Below are 14,835 nucleotides of genomic sequence, written 5' to 3' on the forward strand. Positions count from 1 at the left end.
TCTTTCTTCCTAACAAGCAGCAGATCTTGCGCGCTTCAACCGCCCTTCGTCCACGCCTCAACGGCAAAAGGGCCCCCTAGACCCACCTAGGCCGCCTAGAGCCGCCTAGGGCCACCTAGGGCCGCCTAGAGCCTTCTAGAACCGCCTAGGGCCGCCTAGAGCCTCCTAGAACCGCCTAGGGCCGTCTAGAGCCGCCTAGAACCGCCTAGGGCAGCCTAGAGCCGCCTAGAACCGCCTAGGGCCGCCTAGAGCCGCTTAGGCTGCCTAGTGGAAATAAATACATATTTATTCACTCATCTGTAGATTATATTCCCCATGTATAGGTAATGACAGATTTGTATATGTAGAGTTGCTTTGTGGTCGACTGGCCCTCTTGATCCGTTCACCATTGCCATTTTTGAAAATTTGAATTTAGGATACTTTTTTTGTGAAGGTCTGTCCTTAATATCCCCTCAATGACTACCACCAACAGCGCTAGCGTGAGTTTGAAGCTTCTGATTGACACAAAAAGCCACAAAGTTCTGTTTGCTGAAGCAAGCGATGAAGTTGTTGATTTCCTTTTCAGTTTTCTGTCTTTGCATGTTGCAACTGTTACTAGGCTCCTCTCAACTGATGGTATGGTTGGTTGCTTAGGCAACCTTTACCAGATTGCCGAAACCCTTAGTGTCAACTCATACTTGCCACGCAATCTTAAGGACACCCTGCTCAAACCCAAAACAACAATTTCTGCTGCCAATATCCTTCAATTGCCATTGCCGACCAACAATGACTAGAATCTTTCTAAATTGTTCTACATTTGTGTGAGGTGCAGTAACCGTATTTCTGAGAGCTATGGAATCCCTTGTCCACAGTGCAGATCATGTAACATTTCCACCCCGGTGTCTTATATGTTTCTCCTCCTACTGGAGCAACCTCCAGCAATATTAAGGCAAGCTATGTCAAGGGTGGTGTTATTTACATGATAATGGATAATTTGGAAGTGAAGCCAATGACCACCAAATCAAGTGTTGCAGTGCTTCAAAAGTTCAATATGAAGGGGATCGATGCACTTCAAGTTAAGGAGGTTTCATGTCCTATACATTTCTCTAACTCTTATCAGTGGCTTGTTGATCTATTTAGAGAGCTAAATGTCTTACGTGTATATTTCTCTCTTGTAGGGTTTGAAGTTGGTGAAGGCATCATTGGAGTCAAATACCGCTCTTACCAATGTGTTCCTTGGAAAGAAACAGCACAAACTTTTCAACTTTGGTACTCTAGCGACATTGAGCTTTTGGGGTTTCATTTTGGTTTGTGGATTGGGATTTCTATTCTATTACTTTGGATCATGTAAACTTTGGTCCATTGATTCTATTGGTTTCATTCATTATATCTCGAATCAAACGGTCATCCGCCATCGCAACAATCATTCAGCTTTATCGTTGATCCAGAACAAATAAGGAGGCCAATTTTGTACTGAGGGAGGTTGAAGAAATCAAGCTCATCTATATATACTGATTCAAAACATCTGAAGAAACGGATGAATTGTCGAAGCCTATCCTCCTGATTGACACAAAGAGCCATCTGAGTGCAGCCGTTTCTCTACGATTGCATTTTAACTTTAATTTCACAACATATCAAATGCAGCTACTGCGTATATTTTAGAATTGAACTCAAACAATTTGGCCTGGTTTGTGTAGATTTATATTAAATGAGTATTGCCAACCGGCTATACTATTAATTGGAATAAAAATTTACATTAAAAACCGTACAGCCGCTCGGCTATACTCCGTTTTTATTTTTTTCTTGAAGTTATTAATAGTATAGCCGAGCGGCTATACTCCGTGTTTTTAAAACGTTTTGAATAGAATATATTAAAAGAATATGACGGCTGTATTAAAGAGTATAGCCGCCCCGCTATACTCGGGTCCCTTTTTTAATAATAAATACTACAGCCGAGCGGCTATACGTGGTTCATTGAACACCACAACAGCCTTATTGATGAATTAGTCGAGAATGGGATCACACCCTATTAGGCCTCATCATTTGGCCCGCGGGCTCATGGGCCGATGGGGGCTCGCCCGGCCCGGCCCGTTATGGGCTTTGAGATGGCCCGGCCCGCCTTGGGCTAGGCTAGGCTTGGGCTTGAGTGTTTGAAACCCGGCCTGGCCCATAGGCCCGGCCCGATTAGGCCCAAGAAAGCCCGGCCCGGCCCGCCCACAAAAGTCCGGCCCGTTAGGCCCGCATACATATATAATTATGTATAAATAAGAGTTAGGATTAGGATTATATCACTTAAATCACATATATAATTTGTTTCATTTCATTTACTTTTCTTTACTCATTCCTAGTTTATAATTGGATGATTAGCACATTAATTTAATTTGTGTCAATTATTAATACAACAATTATATATATATATAAATAAGATGAACAACGTATCATATCACAAAATATAATCATATCACGAAACAAAATCGTAGCACCAAATATAATTATGCTTTTCTTGAGCACATCATCAAACATTTGCATATTTATTCATACCATCCTTTAAAATAAAATAAAAAATTTATACTTATTATTTTTAAAAATTATTTCTTAAAAGGTATTACGGTCTAATTATGTAATAACCTCAAAAATAATACTTGGTTTTATTATTTTTGTAGAAAATCTTATTAAGTTGTGTGACTTTATTAGGTGTTTTATGAATTTGGTTTGATGTGAAAATATTGGAATTAAGTGAGTTTAATCTCAAATTTGGACTAAAATACCCTTATGATTAAGTTTATGATTATTTTCGATTGAAGTAGGCCCGTTTTGGCCCGACCCGGCCCGATGGGCTTTCTCAAGCCCGCCCCATGGGTCGGTCTTGGGCTTTGAATTTTCTAAAAAAACCCGGCCCGGCCCGCTATTTTCTCTCTCCTCTTTAAAACCCGGCCCGGCCCGGCCCATTGACGAGCCCTACACCCTATGTGACCTTATTGCACTTTGACCTACCACATGGTTTGGAAGACAAGTACTTAGGACCTTTGAACCGTTCCTTTGTGGATAAGTACTTACACTGAAATCTGTTTTAGAACATTCGGAGATAAGGTCAAAAATTGGATCACGATCAACGAGCAGTTGATCATAGCCAAATTTGGATATGACTTTGGAATTGCTGCGCCAGGAAGGTGTTCTATTTCAGCAGGGTTTCCATGCATAGCGCCGGCAATTCAGCCACTGAACCTTACATTGTGAGCCATAACCTTCTCCTAGCCCATGCCACTGTTGTTGAGCTTTACAGAGAGAAGTTTCAAGAGAAACAAGGTGGACAAAGTGGACTTAGTCTTGTAGGACGGTATGTTGAGCCTTACTCAGAATCCGCAGAAGACAGAGCTTCAATGCTGACTGAAAACAAAAAACGGAGATCCTATTGGTCCTCAGGCTAAAGGAAACTCGATCCTCTACATTATTTATCCACAAGGTGTGAAGAAACTATTGGAAATAATGCACATCCACATTATTTATCCACATTATTTATCCACTTGATGATGCACATCCTCATAGAATTGAAAATAATCTGAGGCATCCCCTTCTTCATAAAAAAAATAATCTGAGGCATTTGTACTGGATGAACAGGGCAATGAAGAATGGAGTGAACTTGAAAGGATATTTCCACTGGGCTCTGTTTGATGACTATGAATGGGGTGATGGCTATACCTTAAGATTCGGGCTTTACTACATCGATTACAAAAACAATCTCACGCGCATTCCCAAAGAGTCTGCTAAGTGGCTCCCTAAATTCCTCGAAGGGTGAGAGAAGAGAATAGAGATCAAGCTCTAGATGCATGTTGATGAAGACCAAGTTCCAATGTTGAGTTTCATTGGCACAATGCCCTGTACTATGATACACAATGTTGAGTTTCACTGCAATAAAGGCAACGTACGTTTGAGCGCTTCAATTAACAACTATAATTAGGCAATACAAAAATAACATTGGCATACAATTATTATTAAGGAATATATATAGCCGCATATAGTTCCCCTGTCTTCCTCACCACTAGTTCAATATGGCAGCAACCTCCAACGTTTGTGTGAGCTTGAAGCTCCTAATAGACACTAAGAACCACAAAATTTTGTTTGCTGAAGTGAGCAAAGAAGTTGTTGATTTTTTCTTCTCTTTGCTGTCTTTGCATGTTGGCACCATCATTAGGCTACTCCCTGAGGATGGCATGGTTGGTTGCTTATGCAAAGCTCTACGAGAGCCTTGAAAATCTTAGTTACACATACTTGCAACCAAATCTCAAAAAGAAATCCAGTGAAGCTCTATGGTTTTTTGTTTGATGGTCAAAATAAACTATGGAAGAAGCCCAAAATGGAAGCTAAAAAAAATGCAGATAAAATCTTAATTAAACCAACACAAGGAGTTCGAAAAGGCAAAGCCTAGTTTCAAAGAAATGAATGACAAATAATAATTGTTTTCCCGTGATTTTCATCATCAACGTCAACCATTAATTCGAAAAAATAAATACCATGCCAGTAGTTTATTATGCTAACCCTCCGCCTTCTTGGTCCATGTGAATCGTGATTCTTCAGTTCCGATCAATAGAGGTTTAATCTCCATTGATCACGTGATTCTTCAGCTTCGAACTTTGGTCTCTTAAATTCCTAGTGTTTAATTTCCATAAATTGTGCACACGTTATTATACTATCTCCACTCCAGTAAATTATGTTGCTCTGATGCAAGCACCTAGTAGCACTGTTGAAACGGCGACGTCCAGCGAGGGAGGGTATGTGAAGGGTGTTGTTACATATATGATCATGGACAATTTGGAAGTGAAGCCTATATATGTCTACCATTTCTGGTATAACCATGCTTAAGGGGTTAATCTTGGCATGGAGGAGGTCTGAATTCCTTTATATATATATCATCTATATACTTCCATATTTTAATTACTAATTTTCTATTAATAATTTCAGACCAAAAAATTTCTTATTAATAATCAATTAACCAATTAGACCAGTTAGTCAATGCAGTGTGTCCGTCCCTTTCTCAAATTTGATATCATCCTATACATGTAGAATATAGTTTAGAATATCGTTTTGTCAAGGAAAAAAAAACCAATTAGAATTCTTTTTCTTTTTTGAACTAAGATTCGTATTGCTTTAGCAAAATGTCGTTTTGGGAGACTTCTTTAATTTGGATTTCAATTAATGAACTGCCTATTTTTGTTCCTGCAACTAGTTGATTATTTTGATTGATGAGCTAGCTAGCGCATGCACGCTTCAAATTAAATGAAAGGTCACGCATGTAATGGCAAGTTCTAACGTTTAAAAAATAGGTCAACATTTGCTTAGATAATGGCAAGTTATAATTAATATGGAATAACTTGAATCTTCAAATCCCTTCACCGTAGGGTTTGGAAAATGCCATGCACGCATTCCCATTTTTTAATTTTTAGCAGATTTGTTGCATATTTTTATGATTAAATAGGGTTTTCTCTTCTGTACGCCTATAAATTACAGGTCTTCCTCCTAAGCCTCAAACATTGCATCAATATGGCAACCTCCAACACCACAAGCGTGAGCTTGAAGCTCCTGATCGACACAGAGGGTCGCAAAGTTTTGTTTGCAGAAGCAAGCAAGGATGTTGTTGATTTTCTCTTCACTCTCCTGTCTCTGCCTGTTGGGACTGTGATCAGGTTCCTCTCTAAGGACTAAATGGTTGGTAGCTTGGGCAAACTTTATGAGAGTGTTGAAAATATTAGCCACATATATTTGCAACCCAATCTCAACAAGGACACATTGCTGAAACCAAAGGCAGCAGTTGCTGGTTCCAATATCCTTCTTTTGCTGACCAACGACATTGACTCGAATGCAAAACAGTTCTACATTTGTACAAACTGCAATCGCCGTTTTTACGATGTGTCTGGAACCTTTTGCCCATGTTGCAGGTATGCCATGTCCACTCAGGTGACTTATGTTTGCCCAAAAGCTTCTTCTACTGTGGCGGCGGCGAGGGAGGGTATGTCAAGGGCGTAGTGACATACATGATCATGGATAACTTGGAGGTGAAGCCAATGTCCACCATTTCAAGTATTGCCATGCTGAACCAGTTCAATGTGAAGGAGGTTGGTGCTCTTGAGGAGAAGGTGGTTGATCTTGGCATGGATGAGGTTTGAATTATTCCTCCCACATTTCCGACGTTTCTATATATACATTATTAGTTTTGTCAATCTTACTTTACCATACTATCGGGCAACTTAGGTTCACTAGCATCATCAATTTTGTTTGTACCCTTTGAAGTTATAATATATAGTTTTTTTAGTCATTTTGCTTCTTGCATGTCATAATGTCATTTTCTTCGCTTCTTGCATGGACTCTAGCTCATGACTACCTAACTTAAAGCTTATAATTTGACATATATTGTATGTTTTGTTTTTTCTCTTGGTAGGGTTTGAAGCTATTGAAGGCATCGTTGGAGTCTAGTACAGTCCTTACTAATGTGTTCCTGGGTAATAAGAAGGCCTAAACATTTGTGCTTAGTGAAATGACATTCGTATTTTATGATGTCAATTTGGAGGTTTCCTTATTTTGGATTTATGTAATTACTATTTCGGATTTCAATATTTTCTCATTTCCCTTTGAATGAAGAAATTGTTTGCTTAATTTGATTGGTTAGCCTTCACCCCCAAGGTTCGAGAATGAATATCCTGCAACATCTCGTCACCCATGAATAAAAAATGAAATGTCAAGCTAGGTTATCCCATAAAGATAATTAAATAATCTATCCCAAAAAAGAAGTGGATTTCCCCCAAAATGACAATTAAAAAACGTAAAATTTCTATAAGGTCCATCCAAATGACAATTAAAAAACGTTTCAGTTTCTCAAAAGTAGTGGGTCTACAAATAAGAAGGTCCTTAATAATCTTGTTTACTTCTCCATATATATATATAGTTGCGCTGCGCATGTCCTCTATCTCACTCACTCTGCCTCAATGGCCCCCTCCAAATCCAAACCCAAAACCAAATCAATCTCTACTTCTCCAGCTAGTTTGAAGCTCCTCATCGACAAAAAGCATAAAAAAGTTCTCTTCTCCGAAGCTGGCAAGGACTTTGTTGACTTTCTCTTCACCCTTCTATCTCTACCTGTCGGCACTATGATCAGGCTCCTCTCTAAGAAACGCATGGTCGGTTGTTTAGGCAAACTCTACGGCAGCTTAGAACACCTAACACATACTTGCAACCCAACCTCAACAATGATCATGTTTGGGGTCATTCTCAATTTGGACTATAGGGTTTCAATTTCATCAATTTACACCCTAATGTTTTAAGATTCGATCAATTTACACATTCCGTTACTTTGACTGTCTACGCTTATGTTAAATGGGTGATGTGGCAAGTGAGGGACCCACATTTGTGCTAATGTGTCAATAAAAATTATATAAAAAAAAAAATCCTTAAAACATCAATATTATTTTTAAAAGCTTTTAAAACATAACTATAAAATAAAAAAATAAAAAACATTCTCTGCCTCAGCCACCTTCTCCAACCCACAACCCTTCGCCGACCTACTCTCTTCTTCTCTCCTTCTCTTCCTCCCTCTACCCCTCTCTTCGTCAACAACCCAACATTCATGAGGCTCTTGATTGTTAAACCCAAAATTGCGATTCGACCGTTCACTCTTTCGCTATACAAACTGAATCCAAAATACACCTTCAACTACTCGACGCTGGCTCCTTAAGTGGCACCGGTGGAAGATGGAAATTGGACCTGGACTCGCTTTTCGACTTCATGGTCTTCTAGGGCTCCACTTTCTTGCCGGTTACGCTTTGGTAACGGTGTCGGACTTGGCTCAGAAGAGTTCTCCGAGGGGGTGTTTCCGAGTCGGTGGCTCGGATGGTGAAGGAAAAGAGGGGTTTGGGAGTGTGTGGTTTGGTTAATGAGGATGCAAGAGGGAATGGGTTCAAGAGTTGCAGAGATTCAACTGTTGACGAAGTGGGTTTTTTGTGTATATTATGATGGGATTGGATGCTACAAGAATGGATTTTTATTTGTCTTTCTGGGTTGGATTTGGTTGACTTATGTAATCATTTGTATGGACAGAAGAAGTAAAGGCTTCAACCAACCTCAGTCATTGGGTATGGAAATTTCATTTGTAGAGCATGTTTGATATGCTTCTAGCGGCTAGATCAATTTTGTGGGTGTGTGATCACTACTACAAAAAATGAAATAGACGATGGGGATCTACCGTCGTTGTAATGCTTTGAAAACCGTCGTTAAATCGACCGCCATCTTTTTGGGTGTCAAACTACGACAGCTTTTCACCGTCGTTGTTTATCTGTAAAGACGACGGTTTTTAAAGAAAATCGTCGTTGTTTAGAGGTAAAGATCGTTAATTATAGGAGGAATGACGATGGTTTTATTAAAACCATCGTGGATTGTAGGTTAAGATGACGGTTTTTTATGAAAACCGTCGTGGATTGTAGGTTAAGACGACAGTTGTTTTATAAAAACCGTCGTTAATTATCTATAAAGCCAACGGTTGGTTTATAAAAACCATCGTTAATTATCTGTAAAGACCATGATTTATTATGAAAACCGTCGTCTAATAAATTCCCAAACTGCTACATTTTAGTTCTTTTTTATTTCATATGATGCTATACAACGATTTTAACTGGAAAACCAACCATAATGCTTTATTAATGAATATATACACTCAAAAATAGTTACTTTCATAAAAAATGAAGATTCAATAGTTATTACATAGTTAACCAATCTTTATTCTACAACAAACATAATTCCTACCAATTAAATATAAATATTCAATTGATACATATGGTAATTAAGTAGTACAATCTTTTCCTAATAGGACCTACGTACTCCTTATCGAAGCCTTCCTCATCCAAACATACAAATGATGCACAACTGAAGTCTCCTCCATCATTCCTGTAAATAAATCAAAATGACAGAGAGAGAAAAAAACCTAAGATTATAAACATATAAAATTAGGTGGAAGAGAAATTTTACCATTGGACCATATTTCCATAGAAAACTTGTAAAATGAGCATAAAAAATACCATCGAGAACCTGCAAAAGGAAAAATATATAAATAAAATGATGGTGAAAAGAGAAGGTAACAAATTTTCAACAACAAAAAAGCATACGACTCACATAGAAAACCTGCAAAAGAAAAAGTTATAAATCTGAAAGCTTCCTCCTCATCTCCTGAGAACCAAATCAGAAAATCTAAAAAGAAACCAGAAATAAAAAAAATATGTAAACAAACCAGACAAATTAAGAGAGACAGAAAATATGAAATCAGGGAGACAAAGAACATACCAGAAACGCAAAGAGACTAATCCAAAATTCACTAGCAAGATATAGAAGGGTATTGAGAGATTAGGTGACTTTCAAATCAAACCTTTCATGAGGGTGTTTTAGAGAGCTCAGGAGGGTTTCAAGGAGGAAGAGATAAGGTTTTCAGAGACGGGGGAAAATCTGAAAGTCGAGCGCGAATTCACTTAAGCGGCCTTTCTTTAGCGTGTTTTAAAAGACGACGCTTATTAATGAGAGATAAGGTTTTCAAAGACGGGGGAAAATTTGAAAATTTGTCGAGCGCGAATTCACTTAAGCGGCCTTTTTTTAACGTGTTTTAAACGACGACGCTTTTTAAAAAAAAACTGTCTTCTTTACATATAATAAAAAACCGTCATCTTTACATATAATAGACGACAGTTCTTTCAAAAAAACCGTCGTCTTTACAAAGAAAAGGCCACTTGATTTTTAAAAGACAACGCTTGTCACTAACAAGCGTCGTCTTTTAAAAATCAAGTGACCTTTTTTTTGTTCAGCGTATTTTAAAAGACGACGCTTGTAACAAGCGTCGTCTTTTAAAAATCAATCTAACGATAGTAGTATATAAGATGATATATCATGACGGTTTTAAAAACACCGTCGTCTTTTAAAACATAACGAAGGTTTTAAGATGCACCGTCGTCTACTTTGTGTCGTGGTTTAACTATTTTGTAGTAGTGGATTAGATCAGTTCTATAGTGGTTGTAAAGGTTTCCTTTCTTTTTCTTGTGGGAAATTTTGAGTGAATGACTTGGGTATGTATGTTTGTTGCCTGTATTCCGTTTTATGTTTTAGGGTTTAACTAGATCTTCATTCTTGACTGTCGATGAAGAGAGAGGGAGAGGGACAAAGAGAAGGAGAGAAGAAGAGAAGGAGAGAAGGAGAGAGTGGGTTGGGGAAGAGCGGATCTGTGGGGGTTGGGTCAAGGTCAAGAAGGGACTGTTGGGGTAGGTCGGAGAACGTGGCTGGGGGAGAGAGTTGGTTTTTTTTTGGGTTTGTTTTAGTTATGTTTCAAAAATATTAGTTTTTAAAAAGAAGAATATTAATGTTTTATTATTTTAAGGATTTTTTAATAATTTTTATTGACACATCTGTACAACAGTGGATCCCTCACTTGCCACATCATCCATTTAATAGAAGACTAGATGGTCAAAGTAACAGAATGTGTAAATTGATTGAATCTTAAAACATTGAGGTGTAAATTGATGAAATTGAAACCCTAAAGTCAAATTGAGAATGACCCAAAACTTGAAGGTGGTGTTTTGACGTTAGCCCTAAAATATTTAATTCTAATTATTCACTAAAGAAATAATAATTAAAATGTAATTACTAATGAAAGTCTTTAAATAAGGCTAAGATATTATTTAATTAATAAAAAAGAAAATTCTACAGAAATAAAATATTTTAAAAGTATAGCCGTGCGGCTAAGCGTAAAATAGAATATTTTAAAAGTATAGCCGCGCGGCTATACCGTTTAAGTAGCATAATATGAATTTCTCTTTTTTAATTACTTTAATTAGTAGTTATGTTTTAGTGATTATTTACTTAGTGAATTATTAGTATTTAAATATTTTATTAAAGAAAAAATAGAAAAATTTAATTACTATTGATTAAGTAAAATAATTCATGAAGTTAATTAAAATATTTAATACTAATTATTCACTAAAGAAATAATAATTAAAATATTATTACCAATTTAACTAATTAAATAAGGCTAAGAGCATATTTAATTACTAAAAATAAAATTGAAAAAAATTAATTAACTTATAAAATTGAATTGAAACACAGGAAAAGATGATACAATACAGAGCTAAACAGAACGTACTAGCTAGAATGGCAGCTATCAGGTTTCAAATCTATATCCTGGCTTTCTGCGCAGGCCTTGTTATTCAAAGCAGCTACTGCAATGGCCATTCTGGGCTTCAGAAAAAACGTGCAGCCCTGTTCGTCTTTGGTGATTCACCATATGACGCCGGAAATAATAACTACATAAACACTACCACTGAATTCCAGGCAAATTGGTTGCCATATGGTGAAACATTCTTCAGGTACGCAACTGGTAGATTTTCTGATGGGCGTACAATCCCAGATGTCATTGGTAAGAATAATGCAGGGAGTACTGTTGTTATTTTCCACATCACACTTGTTTCAGTCATTTCCTGAAAGTTGAAACACCTTAATTTGGTGCAGCTGAATATGCTCACACTTTTGTTTTCTCAATAATTTGATGGGTTTTTATGTTTTATGATTCATGTTCTTTTGTTATTTTAGTTTAATAGAATTACCATAATTAACCCAAAAACAAAATACATACATGTGCATAATTTTTTTTTCTTGTTAAATTATGATAAAAGGGTCTCAATTTAATGGGTAAATTACTCAAATGGTCCTCAAATTTGTACTCAATTTACATTTTGGTCTATAAACTAAATTATTCGTTCAAATGGTCCACCAACTCTTTAATAATTGGCGCTTTGGTCATATCGTTACATTTTCTGTTAAACTTAGTCATGTGAGCAGCACATGCTACATTTGTGGGGGTAAATAAGACTTTTGACCTATGTATCACCTATTTATCACCACTGTATCACCTATGTATCACCACTGTATCACCTATGTATCACCACTTTATCACTTATTTGGGGAACATAGGACGGTTATGGACGGTTTTACCCTTACATTTGACGGCAATATTAACATAATTTAACAGTAGAATCAATGGAGCGATTAATATAGAGTTGATGGACCATTTGAATGAATAATTTAATTGAATGACCAAAATGTAAATCGGGTATAAATTTGAGGACCATTTGAGTAATTTACCCCAATTTAATTTATGCCCCTAGGCCACTCAAAAGTCAGGGCTGGCCCTGAAAGCCTTCAATTTGGTGTAATTACATGTGCTGCTGTGCATGCTATATACATGGTGAATAAGCAAATTACTTTTACTTTTGGCTTGAATATTCGTCCTTCACTATTGTTTTCAATCACTTTACGTATGTGGTTAGCGCAGCAACTTTGTTTTCAATCACTTTACGTATGTGGTTAGCGCAGCAACTTTATTGTACTGCACAATTTTCCGATGGTTTCTTTTTCCACAAGCAAATCAACAAGACCCATATATAGGCGTGAAACAGAAGAGAAGATTATACAAAGCAAACCAGAACCAGAATGGCAAGTTCAAGGCTTCATATATTCGTCCTGGCTTTCTGTGCAAGCCTTCTTTTTCCAAGCAACTGCAGCCATGGCGATTCCAGGCTTCAGGAGAAACGTGCAGCGTTGTTCATCTTTGGTGATTCACTATTTGATGTTGGAAATAATAACTACATTAATACTACCATTAGCTTTAAGGCAAATAACTGGCCATACGGAGAAACCTTCTTCAAGTACCCGACTGGTAGAGCTTCCGATGGCCGTCTAATCCCTGATTTCATTGGTAAGATGTTGTAAACAATACTAAAAGTTTTATATATGTTCTTCAACACTAGTGATCATGCACATCTCTGATTGCTCAATTTTCCATTAATGATGCAGCTGAGTATGTAAAATTGCCATTCATACCACCATATTTACAACCTGGCTTCAACAACTACACTTATGGGGTGAACTTTGCATCTGCTGGGGGTGGTGCTCTATCTGAAACTCATCAAGGATTTGTATGTGATCCGCCTTATATATCAGAATTTTGATTTTAGGTTTGGAAAAGCATGTTGCATTGTCCATATACGGGGCTGTACAAGGTGTGAAACCAAAGTTGAGGGCACCCTTTGGAAGCCATGACTTGCTGACTTGGTCAATCTCTTCTGAGGAAGGAATTATTGTCGCAATTTAAATTCTACATGAAAAACCATACATTCTGTTTGGTGGACTCTGCCCCCAAACAGAAGAGACTTCAAAATGTATACATTTATCTTAAAATATTGTACATGTAATGAAGCAACTTCATGTATACATTGTATATTCTCTCTCTCTTTATTAGCATAACTATAATTTCTTGTTTTCAGGTGAAAGACCTTAAAACTCAAGTGAGTTATTTCAAGAACGTCGAGAAGCAGTTGAGGCACAAACTAGGTGATGCCGGAGCCTACACATTTCTATCAGAAGCTGTTTACTTGATTAGCATTGGAAGCAATGATTATTATACCCCAGTCCTAACAAATTCAAGTTTGTTTGCGTCCCACTCACATGAAGAATATGTTGGCATGGTGGTTGGCAACCTGACAGATGTGATCAAAGTAAATACATTTCTGTCTGCTTTCTCAAGAATATACAACACGCATGACATGTTTCGATACTATTCTTCTTCTTTCTAAATTTCGGATGAGTTACTTTATACACATTATTTCAGGAAATATACAAGAAAGGAGGAAGGAAATTCGGGTTTGCAAACGGGGTTCCTCTCGGTTGTATACCTTCCATGAGAATACTTAAACCAGAAAACATAGGTGACTGCGCGGAGGAAGTTACTGCCCTGGTGAAACTACACAGCAGAGTAGTTGCTAAAGCCCTCCTAAAGCTGAAGAGCCAACTGCATGGATTCAGATATTCAAATGCAAACTTCTACACTCCCTTAACTGATACAATTAATAACCCATCAAAATATGGTATAGACAGAGCACCTTCTCCTTTAGTTTAAGCTTCTGTTATTTGTTTTAATGTTCCTTTTGTTATTGTCGTTATGTTGTAAAGGTTTCAAGGAAGGAAAGATGGCATGCTGTGGTTCTGGTCCATACAGAGGAATTATGAGCTGTGGTGGGAAGAATGGTTCAGAGTTTCAGTTATGTGACAATGTTACTGAATATGTCTTTTTTGACTCTGCCCACCCAACAGAGAGGGTTTACCAGAAAATATCCAAGTTATGGTGGAGTGGAAGTCCCAATGTGACTAAGACGAGCAATAATCTAAAGGAGCTGTTTGAAGTTTAGTTTCATAAGCAATTCTGCATTTTGCAGACAATTTCTTTTTCAAAATAAATTAAAGTTCGATACATCATCTTTGCAATTAAGTATTTGCAACTTAATATACGTACTTGATGCTTTATGTCATATAAATCTTGGCACCAAAATAAATGAAGAAAAAGTTGTACTAAATCCTGTAAGTCAGAACTAACTGCCTATACTTTAGTGGGCAAATAGACATCAAGCAACTGATGAAGGGGTCTTTTCATATTCTATTTTCAGGTGATTTTTATAATGTTCCATACAGGTCAAGATCATCATGAATGGGGGAATTTGGAAACTTTAGGGGCGTGTTTGATGGGGATGACTAGACTAGACTAACAAAATGCCTAGATTTCATGTGCATTCAAGGCATAATATGGATATGTTGCCTAACTTGGAGGAAAAATGGGGACTATCTATAAGAGGTTGATGACTAAAACTTATCCCCCCTAATCTCTTTGAAAATGGTAGGATCGCGAGGGATAAGTTTTAGTTATCAACCTCTTATGATAGTCTTCATTCATCCTCCGAGTTAGACAACAATATCCATATTATGCCTTGATTGCCTACATGAAATGTA

General features: G+C 37.3%; 1 protein-coding gene and 2 pseudogenes across 1 annotated transcript; all 3 read left to right on the forward strand.

The window, feature by feature from the left end:
- Nucleotides 1-964: 964 nt before the first annotated feature.
- LOC148295440 (beta-glucosidase 32-like) lies at nucleotides 965-3,407 on the forward strand (annotated as a pseudogene).
- Nucleotides 3,408-5,517: 2,110 nt separating this feature from the next.
- Nucleotides 5,518-6,490, forward strand: LOC148295441 (uncharacterized; annotated as a pseudogene).
- Nucleotides 6,491-12,453: 5,963 nt separating this feature from the next.
- On the forward strand, nucleotides 12,454-14,376 carry LOC110761695 (GDSL esterase/lipase 2-like). The gene is made up of 5 exons (XM_021964239.2): nucleotides 12,454-12,751; nucleotides 12,850-12,971; nucleotides 13,320-13,550; nucleotides 13,664-13,919; nucleotides 14,005-14,376. The coding sequence occupies exons 1-5, from the start codon at nucleotides 12,487-12,489 to the stop codon at nucleotides 14,238-14,240; spliced, it is 1,110 nt and encodes a 369-aa protein (XP_021819931.2). The 5' UTR covers nucleotides 12,454-12,486; the 3' UTR covers nucleotides 14,241-14,376.
- The last annotated feature ends 459 nt before the right edge of the window (nucleotides 14,377-14,835 follow it).

Source organism: Prunus avium, chromosome 3 (assembly GCF_965620075.1).
Source record: "Prunus avium chromosome 3, drPruAviu1.hap1.1, whole genome shotgun sequence".
Taxonomy (NCBI): domain Eukaryota; kingdom Viridiplantae; phylum Streptophyta; class Magnoliopsida; order Rosales; family Rosaceae; genus Prunus; species Prunus avium.

Bases quoted from the DNA above. Each gene is read 5' to 3' on its own strand.
- LOC110761695 (XM_021964239.2), top strand. From the start codon at position 12,487: ATGGCAAGTTCAAGGCTTCATATATTCGTCCTGGCTTTCTGTGCAAGC. The intron at 12,752-12,849 runs GTAAGATGTTGT...TTAATGATGCAG, and splicing joins TCTAATCCCTGATTTCATTG to CTGAGTATGTAAAATTGCCA. The intron at 13,920-14,004 runs GTATAGACAGAG...TATGTTGTAAAG, and splicing joins TAATAACCCATCAAAATATG to GTTTCAAGGAAGGAAAGATG.